Source organism: Rutidosis leptorrhynchoides, chromosome 8 (genome assembly GCF_046630445.1).
Source record: "Rutidosis leptorrhynchoides isolate AG116_Rl617_1_P2 chromosome 8, CSIRO_AGI_Rlap_v1, whole genome shotgun sequence".
NCBI lineage: Eukaryota > Viridiplantae > Streptophyta > Magnoliopsida > Asterales > Asteraceae > Rutidosis > Rutidosis leptorrhynchoides.
In genome coordinates this window covers 367246387-367272333 of record NC_092340.1, presented here as the reverse complement: position 1 = coordinate 367272333, position 25947 = coordinate 367246387, and the positions used below count along the sequence as shown (strand labels likewise).

Sequence of the window (25947 nt, the reverse complement as noted above, 5' to 3'; positions counted from 1 at the left end):
CCCAGGAGTGTGAAAATTTTTATTCTGATACACAACCTAACTGGATTAACTCGTGACCGTTTTCAAACCCTTCTCAAGATAACCTAAACTGAAATACCTTGTGAGTTACAAACCATATATTTGTATGTTTGTGTGAAAAAATCAATATATTGTAAGCATGGCGGATACATTGTAAAGCAATTGGGTTAGTTGCCCAGCTGTGGCCCGAAATCCTTTTAGAAGAATCAGTCGACTTTTTCAAGTGCTTAGCTTCTTCTTGCCACAAACGATCATTTTGTATGTCGCGTGTCAATTCATCAATCTTGTCTTAACGTCTTCTTGAGCGTGTCGAGAAAATTGTCGACTCATTTTAGTGTTTGGAACTTTTTTTTTGCCTTTTTGAAGTAGGCAGTTTCACCACAACTGTGCATGGTGAACTTGTACAGTACAAGTTCTCGATGCACATTCATGTTGGATCTATCAATTTCCATGTTGAAAATATCATCCATTATTTAAACATATTTGCCTGTATAAAAAAGCAGTGATAATTATAGTTTTTAAAAATTCAACCACAAACCCAATCATTACTACTCGAAATGAACACATTGTGATAATACGGAATGTAGTTTTCACACATTCGAACGAAATACCATCTCATTAATACAAAAAAATACATAATCACCTGAAAGTGTAGCAAAAAAAGCGTAATCATGCTTGACAAACTGATATCCAAAAAGCACACGATCATCAGGTTTGATACATGGGTAGTTTACAACACAAATCGTAAAAGAGAGTAGTGAGTATCAACCATCCAGAAGTTTAATCTTGTTTACGGAATCAGTTATGCTTTTGTTCATCTGAGGGTGTTTGACATTTGATAGTAGTTTCTGCAGTTGATTATACGATTCGGGTGAAGTAAAATCTGTATTACCGTCTGAGTTAAGGGCAAATATAACTTCATTCACATCCTCTTCGAGCTGGAGTGAGTAAAGTTTGTTAAACACCTGAAATGAGGACGGTAAACCATAACATAAAATATCACAGTTGAAGCAACCAAGTTAATAATCCATACAAAAATCCATTAATGAGCAGATAATCGTATAAACATTGATAATCAGTTACAATGATTGGTATAAAACTGATAAATTTGACCCGACTCAAGATAATCGGATATTAATAATCAGTTCCGAAACAAAAATCCAAACACCCCCTTTGATAACGTGAAAACAAGATATTGACTTAGGTGCCGGTTAAATGAAGTCCATCTTGCAAATGATAATGTTATAAATTTATATTATATTCGTTATAATATTACTAATATTAAGAAACCTTTAAGCAGGAAAAAAGGTTTATAATATGTTCTTACCACTTTCATTCTTGATATAACCATTTTCTTGACGGCTTGCGATCGGGATACCAAATTAATTACGAAAAGACCTTCATCGGACAAGGAGCTTTTGACACTCATGAGAAAAGACTCTTCAACAAAATTTGCAGCAGGACATGTCATCCCAGAGCTGCAACAAAAATAAATAAATAAATTAATAAATAAAACTTAACTAGTTAATAAATATACCATAAAAAAGGATTTTCTAACGACGGGATGTCGTAAGCACACATAAACGTATTGTACGTAGCGGTTATATATTGACTTTCTAGTGGCTGTTATTGAAGTGTACAAGTCTTTTATGCGTGTTAACGGCAGCCCTAAGGGTTGCCGTTAGACAAATCCTAAAAGCGACACTAACCTCGAGTCTGGGGAGTCCACATCTACTATGAGTATGTCAAGCTTATCAATGCATTCACTTTCTATTTTAAGCTCGGTGTGGGTCTCATTAGCACTGGGTAACTTTGTAGATACATCCTCCACAAACTTGATTCCATCAGTGACATGTACCTAATAGATATTTGAAGTGGATTATTCTCTAGATAATACACAGAATATTAAACCTGAAAAAGAAATTACAATGTAGACCGGTTGACTTAATTACCTTTAACCGTTCATCTTCTCTGAAACCAAAATGGTCTCGAGCAAGGTCAACAACAACTGGATCTAACTCTATCGCCTGTTGAAGAATCAGAAGAACCGAACGGTTGATTGTTTGTAGGCCATATATATTGCAAAAAAGTGTAATATTTTGGACAAATAAATTTGCTTTAACCTTCAAATTACCTCAACTTGTAGAAATGGAATTGACCCATGAAGAAACATAGGAAGTAGCCCAGCACCAAGACCGATTACAACTGCCCTAACCTGAATAGTAGGTAGATTTCATTTTAGCTATTTATAGAAGAAACTACGGCCATCAACACTGGTTTGACTCCAAGTAAGATACAGGTTTACGACATCTTACTCTTGGACATACTCTGAATGAAAATAATATAATGGAAGCAATAGTGTCCCACACACTTTTTTGTCATTTTCATCAAATAAAAATAGATAATAATTCCGTAAATATAATTTGATTTAATTAACTAAACAACTAAATATAACGAATTCAGCCAGCTGTATGCATTAGCTATTGTTTCCGGGCGACTTGCAACCCGTTTGACCCATTTAACTCCTTTCAGCTAAAGGAATGTATTCAACCTAATTAAATAAGAAATTACTATGTTTACCCAATCATAAGTATATGGTCAAAATTGCCATCTCGAATAAACAACCACCAAACGATTTACTTCAAATAAGACAAAGAAGCAAGGATACAATTAACCCTTACAGCATGAAGAACTAAAGATTATAAAATTCATATCTAGCAACAAGAAACACTTAAATTGAGATTTTACATACATAGGAACATCAAAGTTTTACTTTTACTTCAAGTAAGAAAAGGTAAATGCAATAATCTTACTGTTTTTCCAGATGATGCCATTCTATTTAGGCATGAAGAGATGAGCATAAATCCAGATACTATCCCAGAATGATATGAACTAGCTAAATAGCCATGATCAACGTTCAGATCATTTGTCTGGCTTCCTTTTTGCTTCGATTTGGAAGAACTGGAACTTTGACATCTCTCACTTATTAACAAACCTTCAGACTGTATCAAGCCTTCTGATCTTTCAAAAGTTAACCGGCGAAATACAAGGTCCTTGGAAACAGTAGATAGATGAGCAAGTTCATCGTCAACTTTTTCATATACCACGTCATCAACAGTTATTTGACCAGTCAATGGAGATGTGACCTATGAAACAGAATAGAACAGCATCACGGTCCACCGCAAGTGATGCCATCTTAAAGCATAATTAACATGGTTGACAAAATAATATGAATGGTCCCTGTAGTTTGTATCAAAAATCATCGGTGGTCCCTGTACTTTTTTTCGTCAAGGATGGTCTCTGTGATCGGTGATTTGCATTTGAATCACCACTGGTCCCTGTGATCTGCATTTTTTCGTCAAGGATGGTCCCCGCAGATATGCACCACAAGGACCATCGGTGATTCAAAGTGCAAACACAAGGACCATCCATGACGAAAAAATGTACAGGGACAACAATGATGTCTGATACAAACCATAGGGACCATCCGTGATATTTTGTCTTAATGGTTTATATTGCAGAAAATACAAAACCTGGTGAACAACTTTCCGTTGCTTGATCCCATCACTTGCTGCCATGAATCTATAGAGAATTTCACCCGCACAAAACATATTAGTATCAAATTTCAAAAGAAAAGCTGACAAATTAAAGGTATCGTTTTTAAAATGTAATGATTTATCATGGTAAGTCATAATCATATTCATAAAATAACCAAAAATATCATAATCATATTCATAACATAAAATGCTGTATTTACTTTAAGCCTAAAACATCATTTGAGACTCAAGATACATTTAAAAATTAACACAATACAAAACTTGCATCACAGCGGTCCTGACTCCAGACACGTTAGATGAAGTATATGAACTCAAGAAAATAAAATAACCGCTAATGAAGGTTTATAAACAAAAAAAAAGAGCTACAGCCTCTATAAAAACCACCTAGATGGTATACAGCAATCATACACACTTTATAAGTGTCACACAGTTTGAACTTAGAAAGTAGAAAAGGTATTTATAAAATAACGTACGGAATTTGAGATCCGTCCTCAACTTTAGCAGGTGCCAGTTGTTTAACAAGAGGAGAAAGATCCTTCTGAAAGAGGGACAACACAATTTATTCAGTTAATAATCACAAATAGAAATGCTAATTGTGTGCCCTGAACATTAATCATATAACAAAGACTTGCCTGAATCTCCTCACTGCTGGCACCTGTATGGCTGCCATCTAGAAATACCTAAAATTATATATATTGATGTTTAGTTTGGGTCCCCGAGTTACAGTGAATATATAGATAGAGGTTAGAAACAATAATATCGGTATAGTATAAGATTATCCAGTTTCCTAATTTATCTACATCCTATTATTTGCTAACTGTCTTGTTTTCTATTTTCATGTCTTGTAATCTTGTATATATAAGGGTCTTTCACCTCTCACAAAGAAAGATGACACGACTATTATATTTTCCTGAATCTGTTTACAATATAAAGAAAAATTGTTATCGAAAGCAGCCAAATACGGAGTATATACCATTATCAGACGAGCTGACTTTGAACTCTCCACAACCATCCATTGTCCTTCTTCTGAAGAGAATAGCCATTCAAGCGCACGTGTCTGAAAATCTATATTATAGTTACACATTGTATAATAACACAACTGATTGCTGGTTTTTCAGTCAGTCAAATGCCATAAGTAACATTAAAAAAAAAAATATTGCATGCTCAAACCATGAGTTGTCAAGAAACTATAATACATTATTAATAATTAATAATATATAATATATTCATTAAAAAACCATCACTAGATAGCCCAGTGGTTGGATCCCTGAGTTCCTTGCATGAGGTCTCAGGTTAGGATCCCGTATAGGGCGAGTATTTAGTGGTGGCCAGGGATGGGTTGGAAGCAGCCAAGGAGTAATCCTGCTGGGCTGCGTACATCAGAGTATGGGGTCGGATTACTCGCCCTCCCGGGTAGCCCTAACAGGGAAAACCTTCTACCATGTTCATTAAAAACAATGTCTATCAACCATCAAATCGGTGGAGACACAAAAGCTTAACAACTGAATGACAATTGTAAAACAGATATATCACACCAATGATTCTACACTATATGTAGTGATTTTAAATGATCTTAAATAAATCTATTAAGTTATATAAACGAAAGATAACCCAAATTCCTAAATCTAAGGTCTAACATGAAAAGAATGTAAGTAAGTTAAATAAAAAAAACTAACCTTGGGTACAAGAAAGACCCCACAAGAATATAAGAACTCATCTGAGCTTTGCTGAGCATCAAGAAGTACGGCTTTGTAACAAAAACGTGACTGCCCAGGTTCACCTAAAGTGAGTTGTACACAACGACCTGGACTAAGTTCGGATATATCCCCTTTCACTCCTATTTTTAGGTCTTCGAGTGAGTAGACTATGTCATCACCAATAGACCACTTTGTTCGAATGTTATTCTCGGTTTCAAGTGCTTCAAATATTCCACGGGCCTATAAATATATATGAAAAGTTTTACATGTGGAGGTGAAATAATATCAAGACTAACGAAAATTTAAATGGATATTAATAATGCTAATAAATTTATGTACCTGATCACCACTATCAAGTGTATCGTGATCAAAAGACGTCAATACCATTTGCAGTATATCGGGACTTGCTTTTTCAGCAACCACCATAAGTGTTCTTAGATTTTCCGTTTTAGATGGTTTTTGAGGCAGTAAATGAATACTGATCTTCCATCCATACCGGAACTTTGGAAAAAGTGTGCCTATCAATATGTATATATATAAATATATATGTATATATATGTGTGTGTGTTGTATATGTGTGTCTATATATAGATTATAAATAAAAATATATATATTAATAAAATGATACCTAAAACGTGAGATTCTCCAAGGGTCAGACATATAAATTTGCCCCCTTCTTTCAGAACTCTTTTTACCTGGGTACACACAACTCCAAATTCAGATATTATTAATTTAGAAGCATCCGCTTTTTTTAAACAGACAGCAGACAAATAAACATTTTCGGAAAATTATAATCAATATTGACATAAAGAGACCTCTGATACATATTGATTCCCTAACGTAGGGCCAAGTTCAGGCTCCATTAAAGCATCTAATCCACCCTTATCAAGAGCAGCATCAAATGACTTATCTGCAAACTGGGAAAGCAACAGCAACAAAAGTGTTCAAAACGAGCAAAATCACATTGAAGATTGGACCTCTTATTGGCATAAAACGCCTAATAAGTCAGCATACGAGTCAATTCAAATATAGATGTTGCCGAAACCTGTATACGTTTCAATACAAATATATACTGATTTGGTCACTAATTTTAAAATTTTACCCTTACTCATAAGTCAGCATACAAGTCAGAGAATGTTCCAAGCCACATGTCTAAATCGCCTCGTTTTCCTTCTATTTTACTTGATTCGTATTTATGCTTATAATGACTAAAAAAGTAAATACATATGTATAACACTGCTTGGCAAAAGACATTCCTTTTATAATTTAAATAGAAGATCAATGATTTGTACACTATTAAAATCGATGCGCACACTACAATAATGCATATAGCGTGTGTTGCATTATATCCATCGAATAGGCTAGATTGGTGACCACATCACAATTTTGTTTCTCTTACACATCACCTCCTAATATAAGCATTCACCTCCTAATACGAAAGCTCGATAAGTATCACTCTAATCTATTACCAGCACATTTCAATTCAAATTTTTAAAAGCTCTTACAAATAACGCAAAAAAAAGAAAACAATTAATTAAATATATAAATAAATAAAAATAAAGCATACCTGCATACTAGTCATATCCATAACTCTCCAACGCATACAAGGACGAGCCCTTAGATTCCGTTTCAACATATCAACAATCACAACTTTAGAAAAATCAATATTAGTAATACTTTTAAATCCAGCGTCATATAATTGTTCAGAAAGCCTTGAATTTCCACAACCAGGTACAAGGATCTGAACCTCCGATTTTGTCGTTTTATCACTTGAAAGATGTGTAAAAAGTAGGTCACGAAGTTGAGGCCATTCAGCGTACCATTCGAATGGATCATCAGTACCTCTGATAGTGAAAAATTTGTCCCAATTTTCTTTGCTAGTGAAATCATCGAGTGTGCTAATTAGGTCTGCTGATTCTGCTTTCAATTGCCCTTTCTTTTGTTTCCCCATTTTTGCGGATTTATGCTGATACTGATAGTTGAAACTGTGTTTGTTGTAACTTTGGAATTTGTACGTCTGGTTTCTAGGTTTTTTTCAAGGGTTTATGGCCAGTTGACCCCCTTACCTACCATTTTATTTTAGGCCGGGTACGAGTACAGGTCCGAAACCGATTTTATCCGAATCTATCGTTGATCCGCTTCGATTATCCGGCCCGGGTCTACCTTATTTAATTTAACATTTACTTATTTATTTATTTTATCTATTTATTTATTTAATGCTCTTCTAAACTCAAAGTTATTAATAGTTTCCATATTAATTGTCCGCCAAATAAAATATACACAGTTTAAAAAAATGTCATAAAAGTATGGTATTTTTGGTTTACTTTTCATTTTTACCTTTATTTTTTCTTTCTCTAATTATATGCACATACATTAAGAGTATAATAACTTATAATTAAATAATTAATGTGTGACATCCCAAAATAGAAAATTGGACTATAAATTAGAGACGAAGAAAGTACTATTTAACACAAAAATTTGTGACTTTTACAGCTTAACACAAAAGTTTTCATGAGCCTCTAATAGGCTGGTAACTACTTTCATCACCGATGAAATATAGGTAGGGAGTAATTTTTTAAAAAGAATTTTTGTAACATCGACAAGAGTATATAAGATTTGTAATTAGCAGTTATATTTGACTTCAACTTTAAAGTGACGGTTATTAAATTTTACAAATTTTCAAAAATTTTGATTTTCACAATCTAACACAAAAGTTTTCATTAGCCTCTAATAGGCCGGTAACTAATTTCATCACCGATGAAATATAGGTACAGAGTAATTTTTTAAAAAGAATTTTTGTAACGACGACAAGAGTATAAAAGATTTGTAATTAGCAGTCATTTGACTTTAGCTTTAAAGTGACAGTTATTAAATTTTACAAATTTATCTTACATATTACCGACACTCATAATGGGTACATTTACCTAATTCTTACAATGATAATAAGAATTTTTTCTTGATGACAGTTAGGACTGTAGTTAAAATGCGCAAACGTATTGTACAGTTTAATAACTCTCACTAAAAAATTAAGATATAACTACGTATACAACACTTTTATATGCGTTCTCTGTAGACCTACGAGTCGTCGAAATAAAATTCATTATGATAATATTTATGATTTATGATTATTTTAATGACAATCATTTCTCCTACCTCGCATACGCAAGATTGCGTATTGTTGTTGCTGTAATGACGAGTTTATGGAGATAAAAAAAATATTTGTACCTTTTAATCACTTTATATAACACTTTATATAGTTTCTTAACGACAGATGGTTGAAGAATTCAATATTCAAATTTTTTAAAAGATTATTGGTAAATTTCCATGTCTATAGAAGTTTGTTTTCCTATAGAAAAGAAAAGAAAGAATGGAATGGTAAACGGCGTCATATATATAGACTTGAGTCGCAACATGTTAACCGTCGTCCCCACAATTTAACTGCCATCTTGGGGTTCACTTTTATACATATTTTTGTATTTGTATTTGTATCTTTGTCCCGAGTCTCTCTCCGAACAAAACTCCTCTCCTCACTCCTACTCACATTTTCAGAAATCATTCCGTTGTAACCGGAATAACAATTCAATTCCAATTCACAAAAAAAATCATCATCATAATTCATACACACATGATCAACCAATTTTAATTCTAATTTTCTCTTAACTACATGAAATGGCAGTGAATGAATGGATCAATGGTTATTTAGAGGCAATATTGGATAGTAAATCATCCAATATAGACGAAACCAACAGGGTAAATGTACGAGAACGAGGCCATTTCAATCCAACCAAGTATTTCGTTGAAGAAGTTGTTACAGGAGTCGACGAAACTGATTTGCATCGAACATGGATCAAGGTTGTTGCGACTCGAAATACCAGAGAAAGGAGTTCGAGACTCGAAAACATGTGTTGGCGTATATGGCATCTTACCCGCAAAAAGAAACAGGTACATGTCTTCTGTTTTTTGAACCAAATAATAAAATAATCAAATCAAAGTTCGATCCGTTTTATGAATCTAAAACAGCATTTGGAGATAGCGTAGTGCATATGCAATTTTTTTGATGATGGTTGTTATCTATAATTTTCTAACCGTGATACTTATTGTTTTGTTGTGTTATAACGTAACCAATGTACTTGCAACATATAAATAAATAATGTAAGAGTATACAGTTTACTCATATAATTATTATTTCCTGCGTTGTTATGAAGTATGAAAATATGCTTAAAATTAATAAGAGGTCTCAAGTGTTCAAACTTTAGTGCTTAGGGATACATCTAAGAAAATATATTCAACTTCCCGAATCACCCGAACATGAAAAAAAAAAAAAAAAAAAAAAACTTTAAAAAAAAATAGACTATAAAATCCTATGAAGCTTCATATTAGTTATTAATCAATGAAGTGAAGTATTTCTAATTATACCTTTCATGGAGTTAGAAATCACGTGATACCTTATCCCCTCAATGATTTTTTAGGTACATTTCTACTTCAGTGTAATTTGTATGGGTGCTGATTCGTACACCACTAAAATTATCCATACACCACTAAATATGCAATACAATGTTGTACTGTACAACTCTCGAAAGCATATTTAGTGGTGTATGGATAATTTCAAGTGGTGTACGAATCAGTCCCCAATTTGTATACTTGAAAACTATTATATTTAATAATTAATAATTTGTGTAATTCGATAGTTGGAATGGGAAGATTTTCAAAGGATAGCAAAGAGGAAATTCGAACGAGAACAAGGGCGCAGCGATGTAAGAGAGGATATGTCAGAAGACTTGTCAGAGTCCGAGAAAGCGGATATCGGGGATTTAGGTGAAAGCCCAAAGAGAACTTATCAACAGAATGCTTCTACTTTGGAAGTTTGGTCGGACGATAAAAAAGAAAAGAAACTTTATATTGTCTTAATCAGGTACTGTTTTTGTTTACTTAGCATGTGAATGTATTAAAGCATCTATTTGGAATTATACAAACATAACTTATATTTTGTTAACAGTTTGCATGGTTTGGTTCGTGGAGATAATATGGAACTTGGTCGTGATTCCGATACTGGTGGTCAGGTATATGAATATGACCTTGCCATCTAATAACATATTAGGGGACCAAAGGTGATCATTTCGACCTGCCCATGTTGACCCTCACAAAACTTATATGTTTCTAACTGCACGCAACACATATTAACAGCCCGTTTTGCCACCTCTAAAATATAGATTTATGTTAATTGTTATTACGCCTTACTCTGTTTTATCTGAAATTCCAGATTAAGTATGTTGTAGAGCTTGCTCGAGCACTTGCAAAAATGCCGGGGGTATATAGAGTTGATCTATTCACCCGCCAAGTGTCATCACCTGAAGTAGATTGGAGCTACGGAGAGCCCACTGAGATGCTGACAGCTGGATCCGATGATCCAGATGATGACGTCGGCGAGAGCAGCGGAGCTTATATTATACGGATACCATTTGGCCCACGTGATAAATACCTTCGAAAAGAATTACTATGGCCTCATGTACAAGAATTTGTAGATGGAGCACTTGCGCACATTCTTAACATGTCGACAGTATTGGGTGAACAAATCGGTGGGGGCAATGCCAACCCTGTTTGGCCGTATGTGATTCATGGTCATTATGCAGATGCAGGAGATAGTGCGGCTATACTTTCGGGTGCACTTAATGTGCCCATGGTTTTAACTGGACACTCACTTGGTAGAAATAAGCTCGAACAGCTTCTTAAACAAGGTAGGCAGTCGAAAGAAGATATTAATTCGACTTATAGGATCATGAGGAGAATTGAAGCAGAAGAGCTTTCGTTAGATGCAGCTGAACTTGTTATTACAAGCACAAAACAAGAAATTGATGAACAATGGGGTTTGTATGATGGGTTTGATGTCAAGCTTGAAAAAGTTTTGCGAGCTCGTGCTAGAGGTGGTGTTAATTGCCATGGCCGTTTTATGCCAAGGATGGCGGTATTATTCTTATACTAAATTAAGATTTTGTCTATTAATTCGCTGCGTTTTATCTAACTATTTTTATATATGTATATGTCTTTTTGCCATTTGCCAAAATTTGAATACCTTCCTATAATTTTTTACACTAACAAAAATGTGATGACATATTTTTATTTTTTATAAGTGAACAACTCAAAAAAGTGCACCATTTTCTATCTAATGTTAGAACAAAGGGTGTGCAACTGCAAATTGTATATTTATTTTAGTGTTTTTTTTGTTTAGGTTTATGTTTTTCTAATTAATGAAAAAGACTATATGGATGTCATCGTTTGCAGGTTATTCCTCCCGGGATGGATTTCAGCAACGTCATACAAGAAGCGCATGAGGCTGACGGGGATTTATCGTTGACCAACACAGAAGGGTCTTCTCCAAAAGCAGTGCCACCAATATGGTCAGAAGTGAGTATATCTGGCAAACGGGTCAGGTTGGGACCTAAACGGCTTTTGAGCCGAAACGGGTCAGAATTTTTTGACGAGTCAAACGGGTCGGATCTAAATGGGTTGGGTCGAGACCCGTTTCTCGAAGTTTCGTGATACGCGTTTCAATTTTCAGCTTCGCGTTTTTATTTTTGTTTTGCATGGCTATTAAAAAAACTTTCTCATTCTTTTACATCTTCAGGACATTAATTCGTCAATAAAACATTTGTTGCAGGTTATGCGATTTTTGACAAATCCGCACAAACCAATGATACTAGCATTGTCAAGACCAGATCCAAAGAAGAACATTACAACTCTTTTGAAGGCGTTTGGAGAATGTCGCTCTTTGAGAGAGCTCGCTAATCTTGTAAGCATAATGGCTCCACTTATTTTATTTACCATGTTCATGTGTATATATATGTTTTTTTTTTGTTGACTTAACGAAACATGTTTTTACAGACACTTATAATGGGGAATAGAGAAGATATCGATGACATGTCGGCTGGTAATGCTAGTGTTCTTACAACTGTACTGAAACTAGTCGACAAATATGATCTTTATGGGCAAGTTGCGTTCCCTAAGCATCATAAGCAAAACGATGTTCCAGAAATTTACCGTTTAGCCGCCAAAACCAAGGTTTATCATTTGTATAACATGCATTTAAAGTAATTATGTTAACTTATCTGTATACAGTAATAATTTGTGATTGCCATTTTTTAATACTTTTGACAGGGAGTTTTTATAAACCCTGCTCTGGTTGAACCTTTTGGGCTAACGTTGATTGAGGTTCGCTGTTATAAGTATTTTCAGTTCGTCGAAATCATCTTTGTTTTGCTTGAGTACTAAAAGTTGGCATTTTTTTTTAATATATAGGCTGCAGCGCATGGACTTCCTATGGTAGCAACTAAAAATGGTGGTCCTGTTGATATTCATAGAGTAAGTCAAATTGTTTTTTTCCTATTGAAACGGCATACTGACTTCAATCTTAACCCCACCCTTTGGATTATCAATTACGACATACAAAGGCGAAACATAGTGCAACAAAGGGGGTATTCAACCCAGCTCGATTTAAAAAAGAAAAATTTACACTGAAAAATAAGTTTTTTTTTTTTTTTTTTAGTGTTCCCTCTTTCACTAGTTCCGTCCCGTCTCAAGTCGGGTTCAAGTTCTGCCACTGAACACATAGTGATTTTCAAAGCATTATCCAAAAAGCCCCTTTAGTAGCATAAAAGAAACTAATGTTGATATATTTGCAATCACAGGCTTTGAACAACGGGCTACTCATAGACCCGCACGATCAACAGGGAATAGCTGATGCTCTACTCAAACTTTTATCGGAGAAAAATATGTGGCACGAGTGTCAAAGAAACGGTTGGAGAAACATACACCTATTTTCATGGCCTGAACATTGTCGAACATATCTAACACGAGTGGCATCATGTCGTATGAGACATCCCGCATGGAAAACCGACACGCCTGCAGACGAAATGCTAACGGACGAATCATTAAATGATTCACTACGAGATGTGCACGATTCATCTTTATTCCTTTCTGTTGACGGTGATAAATCTTATTCAATTAGCGACTCGTTAGATAGTAGTGGAGATATTCAAGATCAAGTCAAACGAGTAATGAGCAAAATGAAGCGACCTCAATCGTCAGAAAAAGTTGGTGAGATTAACAAGAAAGTTATAGATGTGAATACTAGTAATTCGTCTAAGTATCCAATTATAAGAAAGAGACGGAAATTGATTGTTATAGCAGTTGATTGTTATGATAGTCATGGTTTACCTGAAACAACAATGATTAATATGATACAAGAGACGTTGAAGGCGATTAAACTAGATTCACAATTAGCGAAAGCGACAGGTGTCGCGATATCAACAGCTATGCCGTTATTAGAGTTGACGAATTTCTTGAAAACGGGGAAGATTAAGGTGAATGAGTTTGATGCTGTGGTTTGTAGTAGTGGTAGTGAAGTTTATTATCCTGGAACTTGTGAAGAAAACGGTGAACTACAACCGGATCCTGATTACGCGTCACATATTGAGTACAGATGGGGATCAGATGGTGTAAAGAAAACTATTTGGAAGCTGATGAATGAACCTGAAAGTACACAAGGAAATACTGGGAAACATGTGAAAGTAATTGAAGAAGATGCAAAATCGAGCAACTCTCATTGCTTATCTTACCTGATAAAAGACGTCAAAAAGGTATGAATTTAATTATAACCCAACTGATGTATGAATAACACTTTTCATAATATTAATTCTGTTTTCGGTTTGTGTTTGCAGGCAAAAAAAGTGGATGATCTGAGACAAAAATTTAGAATGAGGGGTCTGCGGTGCCATCTCATGTATTGTAGAAACTCTACTAGACTGCAACTTATACCTCTCCTCGCCTCTCGATCACAAGCCCTTAGGTAAAACATGTCTTATAAGCTTTTGACTTTAACTACATCTTGCACATGATTTTAAAAGTATTTGCAAGGAGCTTTTGAACACATTTCTTTTGTAGATGAAAGTTTTATGTAATTTGTTTGAGATTATAAATAATTGGTCAAAATTGTCACCTCTACATAAATCGATAAATATTGCCGCATCTACATAAATGGGTCAAAATTGCCACTTCTGTATAGATGGGTCAAATTGCCACCTTTACATAAACGGATCAAATTTGTCACCTGTAAATAAATGGGTCAAAATTGCTTCTCTAGATAAATGGGTCAAAATTTCCACGTCTATATAGATGGGTAAAATCCTCGATTGTTAATATTTACTACCACATCAAATTTCTAACCTTTATAACTCCATAGACGAAGAAGAGGAGAAAATCAATAACTTGGTCAAACTACTTGAATTTGACTGTGAAAATGTGTTTTGGGCAAAATAGGTACTTTTTCGTCCGTTGGAGATTAAATGTTGCGAACATGTATCTAGTCCTTGGAGAAACGGGTGACACGGATTATGAAGAACTCATATCAGGGACCCACAAGACACTTATTTTTAAAGGTGTTGTGAAAAAAGGTTCTGAAGAGTTGCTTAGAACCACTGGTAGCTACTTAAAAGAAGACATAGTTCCTGGAGAAAGCCCACTCGTTGCACACGTTAGTAAAACTAACGCTGAAGAGATTGCGAGTGCCCTTACAAAGCTTTCTAAATGTAATGCATGAATCTACATATGATGTTAAGTACTTGTCTTTAACTGTTATCAAATCTGTTATAGCTTTTGTAATGGTAAACGGATAATAACATGCATCCATAGTGATTTACAATGTGGTGTTACGTGCAAGTTGTATATGATTGAACTCCCACATTATAAGTTGAATCTCGTTGTTATATACTCCTATTACATAACAAATTACTCAAATGTATTTTTACTACAGATCTACATGCGCAAATTTCATTATATTTGTCGAAAACCAGTGTAATTTACCTATTTACCTATTTTTATAATAATTGGGCATATTATTCGTTGAGTCGGCTACTATGCTTGAGTTACTGGTTGTGTTATTGAGAACAAACACTAGTTTTCTGAAAGCCAGAGCTAAATATATTAACGATAAACGACACTTACATAGATGAGCTGAGCTTCTGAGCTATTTGAGCTTTGATTCGTTCATAGCTTGATTCGATTCAAGCTTAAAAGATCCCGTACCCTCTGATGGTTTCTGATGCTCAGCTTTGACCTTAGAACACGTCAAACATTCTCCTACGTATTTAGCAACATCGGCTTTCATACCCGGCCACCAAAAATGTTTCTTGAGATCCTTGTACATCTTCCCCGTTCCAGGATGTATTGAGTGTAGCGACCCGACCAAATCGTCATTGACGGCGTCGTCTACTTAGGTCCCGTTACGTGGTCATAAGTCTTTAAAACAACGTTTGACCAAAAGATATGTCGCCTTCATTTCAAAATAACGATTGTTTCAAAGTTTACAAGAATTGTTCAACCAATAGTTAAGTTACAACGTTATAATACGAATGAAATCTAGGCGACACGGTTTAAAGTAAAGTCAAAAGACGCTCCATGAAATGCACATATACTCGACATCCAATGCAAGTATCAAAATAATGAGCGGAAGCATGTATCATGTATCGTTCAAGGACCTGAGAAAAACATAGAAATCTGTCAACGAAAACGTTGGTGAAATCATAGGTTTAAGTAAGTAAGTACAAGTGAACCACAAGATTTGCATCAATGAAATAATAGTAATACATTCCAAAAGTTTGTTTCACGAGCACCCAATTATCAAAGCTTAACATTCCTTCCATTGTATACCCCATCACTTAGTGCTAGAACAAACACTGATTCTCGAAAATATATTTCATCCGTAGACGGTAGCGAACCGTCAAAGATGAGGGTTGTCAACCCATATGGCCATATAACATAAGTTCTCGCTTACACCCGGAAAGTGTAACTAAAGATAATCGAATTGAGGATTTTGTTCTAAACTCGTATGTAGAATGTTTGTTTTCCCGTTCTTGTGTTCACTTAGTTCAAAAGAATCGTTTATGTTTTCTCATCCCAATATAAGTTCAAAAAGAGTAAAAGTGGGACTATGATCTCACCTTGAGTGCACGAGTAGTAAAGTACTTCGACAAGTAAACGTGTGCAAAGAACAATGCTAGTCTTGACCTAAACAATAGGTTTGTATCAATAACGGTAAACACGATAGGTCAAAGATGTTCAATTAGTCCTATGGCTCGTTAAGACTCGGTCATAATAGCATGTGAATCAAATTGTCATGTTTCATGCAAGGTACAAGTATAAAAACATGTTAGAACGATTGCACAATTATTTGGTTAAGTTTGATTAAAAGTCGACTTGGTAGGGTCAAAGTCAACAGAAAAGTCAACGGGGTCGGGTTGGATATCCGACAATTTTTCTAAGTTATATAATCATATATGAGCATGTTGGCCAAGTTTCATGTTAATCGGAGGTCCGTAGCATAGCAAACCTTTTCACGTCAAATGACTAAAACGAACAGCCAGTTTTACCCAAATGGGACGGCGTCCCAAGTGGCTAGACGGCGTCCCACAATGAAGGGTGGGACGGCGTCCCAAACGTCAAGACGGCGTCCCAAATTGAAGAGTGGGACGGCGTCCCAAAAGTAAGGACGGCGTCCCAAATGCCTTCCAGGCCCTGTTTGCTGAATTTCTCAATTGCACGAACCAAAACACAAACAATCACATTTTATGATCCGCAAACAATTAGAACATGTATTTTATATCACCGGAAAGCTCTTTCGACAAGGAACACAACTAACCACTCTTCATCAAGCAAAAACATCATATACAATAACCACAATCCCGTCAAGTGACCAATAACGGTTTATTTTCAAGTTTCAAATTCATCAATTGCAATTTAAGTTTCGGGAATCCAATTTATACATATGATATGCCGTTTTGAAGGTAATCAAGCATACAATCCAACTAATCACTTACCAATAATAATCCATGGCATTCAATGCATCAAAAGTCCATTTCAAGTTCATCAAACCCTAACCCAAATTCACCAAAATCAATAATCAAGTTCATGAAGTTTTCTAAGGCAACCTACACATCAAATTGAAGCTAGTGATGCTAGTAACACAATTAAAACATCAACTTTTAACATCTAACAACATATGATCATCCTAAATTCAAGAACAACACAACAAAATTCAAGTTCATGCTAGTTACACTAAAACAACGAGATCGAGCATATAAATCACATAAACAAACTAGACTCGAGCCATAGACACTAATTAACAACCTTATAACTTAAAAATCTCAAGAACACAAGAATTAGTGATTTTAGAAAGTTACCCAAAATTGATGAAATCGGTATGGAAACGAAGAGGAGATCACGAGGAGTTCAAATATGCAATTTGTTTTGATCGAATCCTTCTTGAACGAATTTGGATGATGATTGAAGGTTTGAGGGTTTTGAGAGAAAAAGGTGAAGTATTATTTGGGAGGTGGTAAAATGAATGGAGAGGAAAGAGTTGACTAGTTGACCTAGTCATCTCTTTCTCCATTTGGCAACTTTAGTCCCTCAACTTAGGAAACGGGTACGGGAATTACCTAAACGAGATAATTCAAACGCGTATTAACGAGATGTGTTATAAACATATAACGGAACTTAAATAGTTAAACGGAAAAGTGAATGGAAACAGGCGGGATGTTACATTACCTACACCTTAAAAGAAATTTCGTCCCGAAATTTAAGTAGGCGCAGTAGTCGTTGTTTCTTCCTCGAGATCTTGCGTTTCCGAATTCACGAATAGATGAGGATACTTCCTTTGCATTTGATCTTGTCTTTCCCAAGTAAACTCGGGTCCCCTTTTGGCGTTCCAACGGACTTTAACAATCGGGATTCGGCTTTGTTTCAAAGTCTTGACGGAGGTGTCCACAATTTCAACCGGTTCCTCCACGAAATGAAGTTTGTCATCAATGGTAAGCTCCTCGAGAGGAATGACGATATCGGGTTCGGCAAGACACTTTTTCAAGTTGGATACATGGAAAGTGGGATGAACGGAGTTCAATTGAGGCGGAAGATCTAAACGATAAGCAACGGTTCCAATACGCTCCAAGATTTCGAAAGGACCAATATACCGCGGATTTAGCTTCCCGCGTTTCCCAAAACGGATTACACCCTTCCAAGGTGCGACTTTTAACATTACTCGGTCACCGACTTGAAATTCAAGATCGTTGCGTCGTTTGTCGGTATAGCTCTTTTGACGACTTCGGGCCGTCCTAAGCCTATCTCGGATTTGAACGATTTTCTCGGTGGTTTCGTGAATGAGTTCGGGTCCGGTGATTTGCACGTCGCCTACCTCGGCCCAACAAAGAGGTGAACGACATTTGCGGCCATATAGCGCTTCAAAAGGTGCGGCTTTAATACTCGCGTGATAACTATTGTTATAAGAGAACTCGGCGAGAGGTAAGTGCTTGTCCCAAGTTTTTCCGAAATCAACTACGCAAGCTCGTAACATGTCTTCCAAGGTTTGGATTGTACGTTCGCTTTGTCCATCGGTTTGAGGATGATATGCGGTGCTCATGTCTAAACGCGTTCCCAACGCTTCTTGCAATGTACGCCAAAATCTAGAAACGAAACGGCCATCTCGGTCGGAGATAATCGATAAAGGTACACCGTGTCGGGCTACGATCTCCTTAATGTAAAGTTGTGCAAGTTTCTCCATTTTGTCCGTTTCTTTCATGGCAAGGAAGTGTGCGGATTTGGTGAGACGGTCAACAATAACCCAAATGGTATCATAACCGCCCGTCGTTTTTGGTAGCTTGGTGATAAAATCCATCGTTATCCTTTCCCACTTCCATTGCGGGATCTCGGGTTGTTGAAGTAATCCGGACGGTCTTTGGTGTTCGGCTTTGACTTTGGAACATGTCAAACACTTGGAAACATAAGTAGCTACGTCCCTTTTGATGTTCGGCCACCAATATAGCTGTTTAAGGTCGTGGTACATCTTATTGGCACCGGGGTGAATCGAGTATCGTGACTTATGGGCTTCATCTAAAATAAGGCTTCGTAGGTCCCCATAACTAGGCACCCAAATCCTTCCGGCGAAATATCGGAGTCCGGTTTCTTTAACTTCGAATCGAGAGGTGAGGACGTTCAAGTGTTCGAGAGAGATGTTTTCATCCTTGAGAGCCTCATCTTGGGCTACCCGAATTTGGCTATTAAGGTTTGTGTGGATGGTGATGTTTAAGGCTCGGACACGAAGAGGCACCGCTCTTTCTTTTCGACTTAAGGCATCGGCTACTACATTTGCCTTCCCGGGATGGTAACGAAGCTCGCAATCGTAATCGTTTAAGGTTTCAATCCACCTTCGTTGTCTCATGTTTAGTTGTTTTTGATCGAAAATGTGTTGAAGGCTTTTGTGATCGGTGAAGATAGTACTCTTGGTTCCATAAAGATAGTGTCTCCACATTTTAAGTGCAAAGACAACGGCTCCGAGTTCGAGATCATGTGTCGTATAGTTTCGTTCATGAATTTTGAGTTGTCGAGAAGCATAAGCAATGACTTTCGTTCGTTGCATCAATACACACCCAAAACCATGTTTTGAGGCATCGCAATATACAACAAAGTCATCATTGCCTTCGGGAAGTGACAAGATAGGAGCGGTGGTTAGCTTCGTTTTCAAGATTTGGAAAGCGGATTCATGTTCGGTCGCCCAAATGAATTTCTTTCCCTTGTGAGTCAATGCGGTTAGAGGACGTGCAACCAGAGAGAAATTTTCGATGAATCTACGATAGTACCCGGCGAGACCCAAAAATTGACGAATGTGAGTAGGAGTAGTAGGAGTCTCCCATTTGCTAATGGCTTCGATTTTCGTTGGATCGACTTTAATACCTTGGTCACTTACAACATGACCAAGAAATTGAACTTCCTTTAACCAAAATTCACACTTGGAGAATTTGGCATAGAGTTGTTCTTGTCTTAAAAGTTCAAGCACAAGTCGGAGATGCTGTTCGTGCTCTTCTTCATTTTTAGAATAGATCAATATGTCATCGATGAACACAATAACGAATTTATCGAGATACGGTTTGCACACGCGGTTCATAAGATCCATGAACACCGCCGGTGCGTTAGTGAGACCAAATGGCATGACAAGGAATTCATAACTACCATAACGAGTTCGGAAAGCGGTTTTGGAGACATCTTCCCCCTTAACCCTCAATTGATGATAACCCGAGCGGAGATCGATTTTCGAATATACACAAGACCCTTGTAGTTGATCAAAGAGGTCATCGATGCGAGGAAGAGGATATCGGTTCTTAACCGTCAATTTATTTAGTTCACGATAATCAATGCACATTCGTAGGGATCCGTCTTTCTTTTTAACAAACAAAATTGGAGCGCCCCAAGGTGAATGGCTAGGTTGGATAAAACCTCGATCAAGTAGTTCTTGGATTTGACTTTGCAATTCTTGCATTTCAGATGGAGCGAGTCTATATGGTGCACGTGCTACGGGTGCGGCTCCCGGAATAAGATCGATTTGGAATTCAACCGGTCGATGAGGCGGAAGACCCGGCAATTCGTCGGGAAATACATCGGAATAGTCACTAACAATTGGCACATCATCGATGTGTTTCTCATCGGACTCGACTTTCTTAACGTGGGCAAGGATCGCAAAACAACCCTTACGGAGTAGTTTTCTAACTTTAAGGCACGAAACGAGATTGAGTCTGGTGCAACTCTTATCGCCATAAACAATCAAAGGTTCACCATTCTCGATAGGAATTCGGATTGCGTTGAGATCACAAAGAATGTGAGATTTCGTTTTGACTAACCAATTCATACCGATTATTACATCAAAGCTTCCTAGTTCCATGGGTATCAAGTCAATTTCAAATTCCCTACCCAAAATGTTTAACGTACACCCCCGGTAATATGTGTCGGCACTTAATAGTTTTCCGTTAGCCACTTCAATGATATAAGCGGTATCTAATGGAAGAGGTGGAGTGCTAAAAGAATGAGTCAAAGTCTTGGATACAAAGCATTTATCGGCACCCGAATCGAATAAACAGGAGACATAAGAATTGTTGAGAAGAAACGTACCCGTGACTAGTTCAGTGTCATCCCGGGCTTCCTCGGTGTTTATGTTGAAAACTCGGCCGCGCGTATTGGGGTTATCTTTCCTCTTCGGGCATGCATTTCTATAATGACCCGTTTGACCACATTCGTAACAAGTGCCCGTCTTTGGTGCATTGGGCCATTTTCGAGCGACGGGAGTGGCACTTTTACAATCGTTGGCCTTATGACCAATTCCTTGGCACCGGTGGCAAATTAACTTACTACATTCGCCAAAGTGATGTTTGTTGCATTTGTTGCAAAGAGGTAGGTTCCCGGCATAACCCTTCTTGCCGTCGGAAGTGAAAGATTTCTTGGCAAAGTTGTTGTTGCTTGATTGGGAGGGTTCCCACTTTCTTTTGTTGCCGCCCGTTTTATCCTCGGCCTTAGGTGCCGGAATTACGATTTCGTCAACCGTTTCAATTAGTTGGCGAGCCATGTTCATAGCGGCTTGATGAGTAGTGGGTTTGGATGACATCACCCCTTGTTTGATGCTTTTTGGAAGACCGAGCATGTAGAGCTCAATCCTTTGAGATTCGGGGTTAACAAGATTAGGACACATCAAGGATAGTTCGGCGAAGCGTTGATTATAAGCTTTAAGATCGTTTCCGACCGCTTTCAAAGCTCTTAGTTCTTCCTCAAGCTTTCGGGTTTCTTCGCGCGGAAAATATTCAACAATCATCTTTTCCTTTAGATCGGCCCAAGAGAGGGCATGAGCTTCATCGGTACCCACCGATTGAACATAGGTGTTCCACCATGTTAGAGCAATTCCGGAGAAAGTGTGAGTGGAGTATTTGACCTTGTCTTGGTCCCGACAACTGCTTATGCTAAAGACGGCTTCCGTTTGCTCAAACCATCGGGTGAGCACGACCGGTCCCCCGGTTCCATCAAAAGTGTGAGGTTTGCACCCCATGAAAGCTTTATAGGAGCATCCCTCGTTTGAGTTTCCGGCTCCATTGTTGTTGTTGTTGTTGTTGTTGTTGTTGTTGTGGTTGTTATTATTATTGTTGTTGGATGAGTGACCGGCCATGGCCGCATCTACGGCGGTGGCTATCATCCGTTCGAGAGCTTGTTCGGGAGTTTCATTGCGGCGTACACGACGAGGAGCCATTGTTCCTTCAAGACACAAGAATATCATTGATTAGTATTTTCAATAATACTAACCGTGATATAGAATAAAGATAAAGAGAAGTTTTTCCTCGACTCGCCTTAAATTCTTTATGTTATAATGTCGGAACGTTCATATGAGTCACCGTAATATAATCCCGGAAATTATATTACCCTGATTCATATGTGCATTCGACATCATTTCATATAGTCAAGGCGGCGCGTCAATCAAATTAAACAACGTGAGATTAAGATGAACTAAGAGTAGATATGAGTAGAAGCGTTCGAGTATAAATGCACAAGTAGTCAAGTAATTCCTACTTCAAGTCTATATGCCGGTTGTAGTCTAGACTCACCAATGTACCCTATGACTCGGGGTTGACACTAATGAACTCTAAATCCCTACAACCAAGGCTCTGATACCATCTGTAGCGACCCGACCAAATCGTCATTGACGGCGTCGTCTACTTAGGTCCCGTTACGTGGTCATAAGTCTTTAAAACAACGTTTGACCAAAAGATATGTCGCCTTCATTTCAAAATAACGATTGTTTCAAAGTTTACAAGAATTGTTCAACCAATAGTTAAGTTACAACGTTATAATACGAATGAAATCTAGGCGACACGGTTTAAAGTAAAGTCAAAAGACGCTCCATGAAATGCACATATACTCGACATCCAATGCAAGTATCAAAATAATGAGCGGAAGCATGTATCATGTATCGTTCAAGGACCTGAGAAAAACATAGAAATCTGTCAACGAAAACGTTGGTGAAATCATAGGTTTAAGTAAGTAAGTACAAGTGAACCACAAGATTTGCATCAATGAAATAATAGTAATACATTCCAAAAGTTTGTTTCACGAGCACTGATGTGTGCAGCGGGGTGTACGAAATACTATTATTTTTACTAGGAAATACTACAAAATATGACACAAGTTTTATTAATTTACGGATGGGATATACCTAAACCTTGCTACAACACTATAGGCAGTGTACCTAATCGTAAAGTAGTGTAGTTTTTAGTAAGTCCGGTTCGTTCCACAGGGAGCTGGTGAAACTTACTATATTTTTAACTATATTTATACAAAATATATATAATTATATAAGTAGTAATATTATTATAAAAGGGGGGTTTTACCGTTTAATGACCGGTTTGTCGATTCTATATTTTAAGCGTAAAGATAAATGACGATAATTAAAGTGCGTAAAATAATGACAATAAATAAAATGACAGTAAATAAAATTGCGAGTAATAAAATGACAGTAAATAAAGATACGATGAGAAGTATAATAAAAGAATTATGCTTATTTAAACTTCCGTAATCATGATGTTTGACGTGTTGATTTTAATTTATTACCATGGGTTAATTGTCCTTTGTCCTGGTTTATTTGATACATCTATCTGGTTTTTGTCCATAATAGTCCATCGGTCATAAATATAAAGTACGAGTATCCTCGTCAAATTACCCTTATACCCGAAGTCAAATATTCCAACTAATTAAGGATTTAAACTGTGACGCAGTTATCACTTCTGTCAACAATTACACCAGTTATCACTGTATGTAATCTACCCCTGTTTTGATTAGATATGAATATTAATTTACCCACTTGATCAGTTTGAATAATCAATTACCCAACCCGAATAATTAATTAAATGATTATAATAGATTCCATATGAACGTCACTAAATAGGACAACCATAATCATTATTAATTATTAGGATAATTAATTTGAAGATAGGTTCGACAGACTCCAATGAGTTGTCACTCAATTAGACAATACCCCCCATCTATTAATTGTCCATGGTCCAATTTCTACAAGTGTCGGTCTTTTGCCCAAACCTTAATTATGGTACAAAGTTCAATAACCCCGTCTTAATATTTTAGCCCAACATCACGAGTACTTCATTTTAAATAAGCATAATAATAACTTAGTTACGAGACATTAAATTAAAAAGGAAAGACATAGCTTACAGTGGTGATTTATAGCGTAGCGTTACCCGGACAGAGTTCTGACTTAAAACTCGTAAATCATTTGTTACAATAACAAATTTATTATTATTAAACTTAAAATTATAATTAATATTATAAATATAAATATATTACATTGAGAATCAGAGAAAGAAAAGAGAAAAAGTTGTGTCCCTAAATTGATCGAATGATCTTCATTTTATAGGCGAAATATGAAATGAAATTTTCATTTACGACCCCTGAACTATGCTCAATTAACAACTTTTTATTATTTAATATTATTCTTATTATGAATTATTTAAATATTATATTTTATTCTTGTGCATAGTTGACTTGTAATTTTTACACCGTTGCGTCGAGCGTTGAGAGTTGGTTCATGTCCCAGTTCCGGATTTTCGAACGTCCTTTCGTACAATTTTATATCGTGTACTTTGCGTTTTGTAACTTGTACTCTTGTCATTTTTAGACGTTCTTCATCAATAATTTGAACCTTTTGAATTGTATCTTGTACATTTGAGCTTTTTGGACGTTTTGGTCTTTCAAATCTTCGTTTTTGTCTTTAAATCTTCATTTTCGAGCGATTTGCGTCTTTCGTCTTCGCACTTATTTATTTAACTATTACAACTAAAAATAAGGAAATTACATTTAAAAACTTTACATATTGGAACGATATTGCTACAAAATATATGTTCATTTGGAGCACTATCAAATATCCCCACACTTGAGCGTTGCTTGTCCTCAAGCAATACAGAACTTGAAATAAAAACATACATGAATCACTTTTTTATTCATCACATTTTGTACATCAGTGATTTTGATATAGCGGTATAAACAATGACAGTAATGATGGTTAAAGGTGGGTGTGTCATCCACAGTTGCCTCGGGTTTAGGTCAACGACACTTGCAATCAAATAGCCGATTTACTTTCGGTTTCCAAAGCAAAGTGCACATTTGAAAGGCGGTTTACAGTCCCACATGACTATAAAAATTTAGATCCTTTAAGGAAATTGGATCTTTATGAAAACATTTGATCTTTTGAAAATTCAAGCTAGATTTTACCCTAGATAAGTTTTCTGATTTGATCCACCATTGGTGTTGCAAAATATATTTGTGGATCAATATTTTGGCTAAAAACATTTAGGTTTGTGTAATCCACTGCTATCCCGGTATCGGAAAGCACACATCCAGTTTACGTGTTCCGTATATTACCTTTCGGCAAACTACCGTCCGGTTGTAAAGGAAAGCGATGAACAAGAAACTGTTAAGGCAATGTCCCGTGACATGCAGATGATTATGGTCTTTTAACGTGTCGGATGCTAGAACTATCCTTGGTAGGAGCGATAGTAAAGATCATCCTATGATTTTTCGGTCTGGCACAAGGTCCTGTCTCCGACCATGCTATGCAACCACCGTTCTTACGGTTGACACCCGATTTGGTTCAGGTGACCTAATGAATTCCAGGTGAATTCCTAGGATTTTACGTTCAATGGTAATGAACGCATTGAAAATGGGTTTTCAGAAAACAAATCGGTTTGTATTTTTGATCAAAATATTTTCTCGTTCAAGCTCGAGTTTAGATATCATTGAATTCCATGAGTTTG

At 36.5% G+C, this 25947-nt stretch overlaps 2 protein-coding genes across 2 annotated transcripts; one reads left to right on the top strand and one right to left on the bottom strand.

The window, feature by feature from the left end:
- Window positions 1-605: 605 nt before the first annotated feature.
- On the bottom strand, window positions 606-7292 carry LOC139861587 (uncharacterized). Its single transcript, XM_071850023.1, has 15 exons — window positions 6840-7292; window positions 6088-6189; window positions 5901-5967; window positions 5612-5790; window positions 5252-5512; window positions 4549-4632; window positions 4208-4255; window positions 4049-4113; window positions 3552-3600; window positions 2832-3164; window positions 2153-2233; window positions 1971-2045; window positions 1728-1876; window positions 1346-1496; window positions 606-983 (listed from the first exon to the last, which is right to left on the bottom strand). Exons 1-15 carry the CDS (start codon window positions 7221-7223, stop codon window positions 783-785), a joined length of 2229 nt encoding a protein of 742 aa, XP_071706124.1. The 5' UTR covers window positions 7224-7292; the 3' UTR covers window positions 606-782.
- Window positions 7293-8941: 1649 nt separating this feature from the next.
- Window positions 8942-14864, top strand: LOC139861476 (probable sucrose-phosphate synthase 2). The gene is made up of 12 exons (XM_071849868.1): window positions 8942-9214; window positions 9961-10184; window positions 10269-10332; window positions 10533-11234; window positions 11552-11674; window positions 11928-12059; window positions 12152-12328; window positions 12425-12478; window positions 12566-12628; window positions 12955-13905; window positions 13987-14114; window positions 14585-14864. Exons 1-12 carry the CDS (start codon window positions 8942-8944, stop codon window positions 14862-14864), a joined length of 3171 nt encoding a protein of 1056 aa, XP_071705969.1.
- Window positions 14865-25947: the final 11083 nt, after the last annotated feature.

What these genes read in the sequence shown, in the direction of transcription:
- LOC139861476 (XM_071849868.1), top strand. Translation starts at nt 8,942, where the DNA reads ATGGCAGTGAATGAATGGATCAATGGTTATTTAGAGGCAATATTGGAT. An exon ending in GTTTTATGCCAAGGATGGCG is followed by an intron (nt 11,235 to 11,551) that starts GTATTATTCTTA and finishes CATCGTTTGCAG; the next exon opens with GTTATTCCTCCCGGGATGGA. An exon ending in GTTTAGCCGCCAAAACCAAG is followed by an intron (nt 12,329 to 12,424) that starts GTTTATCATTTG and finishes TACTTTTGACAG; the next exon opens with GGAGTTTTTATAAACCCTGC.
- LOC139861587 (XM_071850023.1), bottom strand. Translation starts at nt 7,223, where the DNA reads ATGGGGAAACAAAAGAAAGGGCAATTGAAAGCAGAATCAGCAGACCTA. An exon ending in AGTCAGCTCGTCTGATAATG is followed by an intron (nt 4,256 to 4,548) that starts GTATATACTCCG and finishes ATATAATTTTAG; the next exon opens with GTATTTCTAGATGGCAGCCA. An exon ending in GTGGACTCCCCAGACTCGAG is followed by an intron (nt 1,497 to 1,727) that starts GTTAGTGTCGCT and finishes TTTTTGTTGCAG; the next exon opens with CTCTGGGATGACATGTCCTG.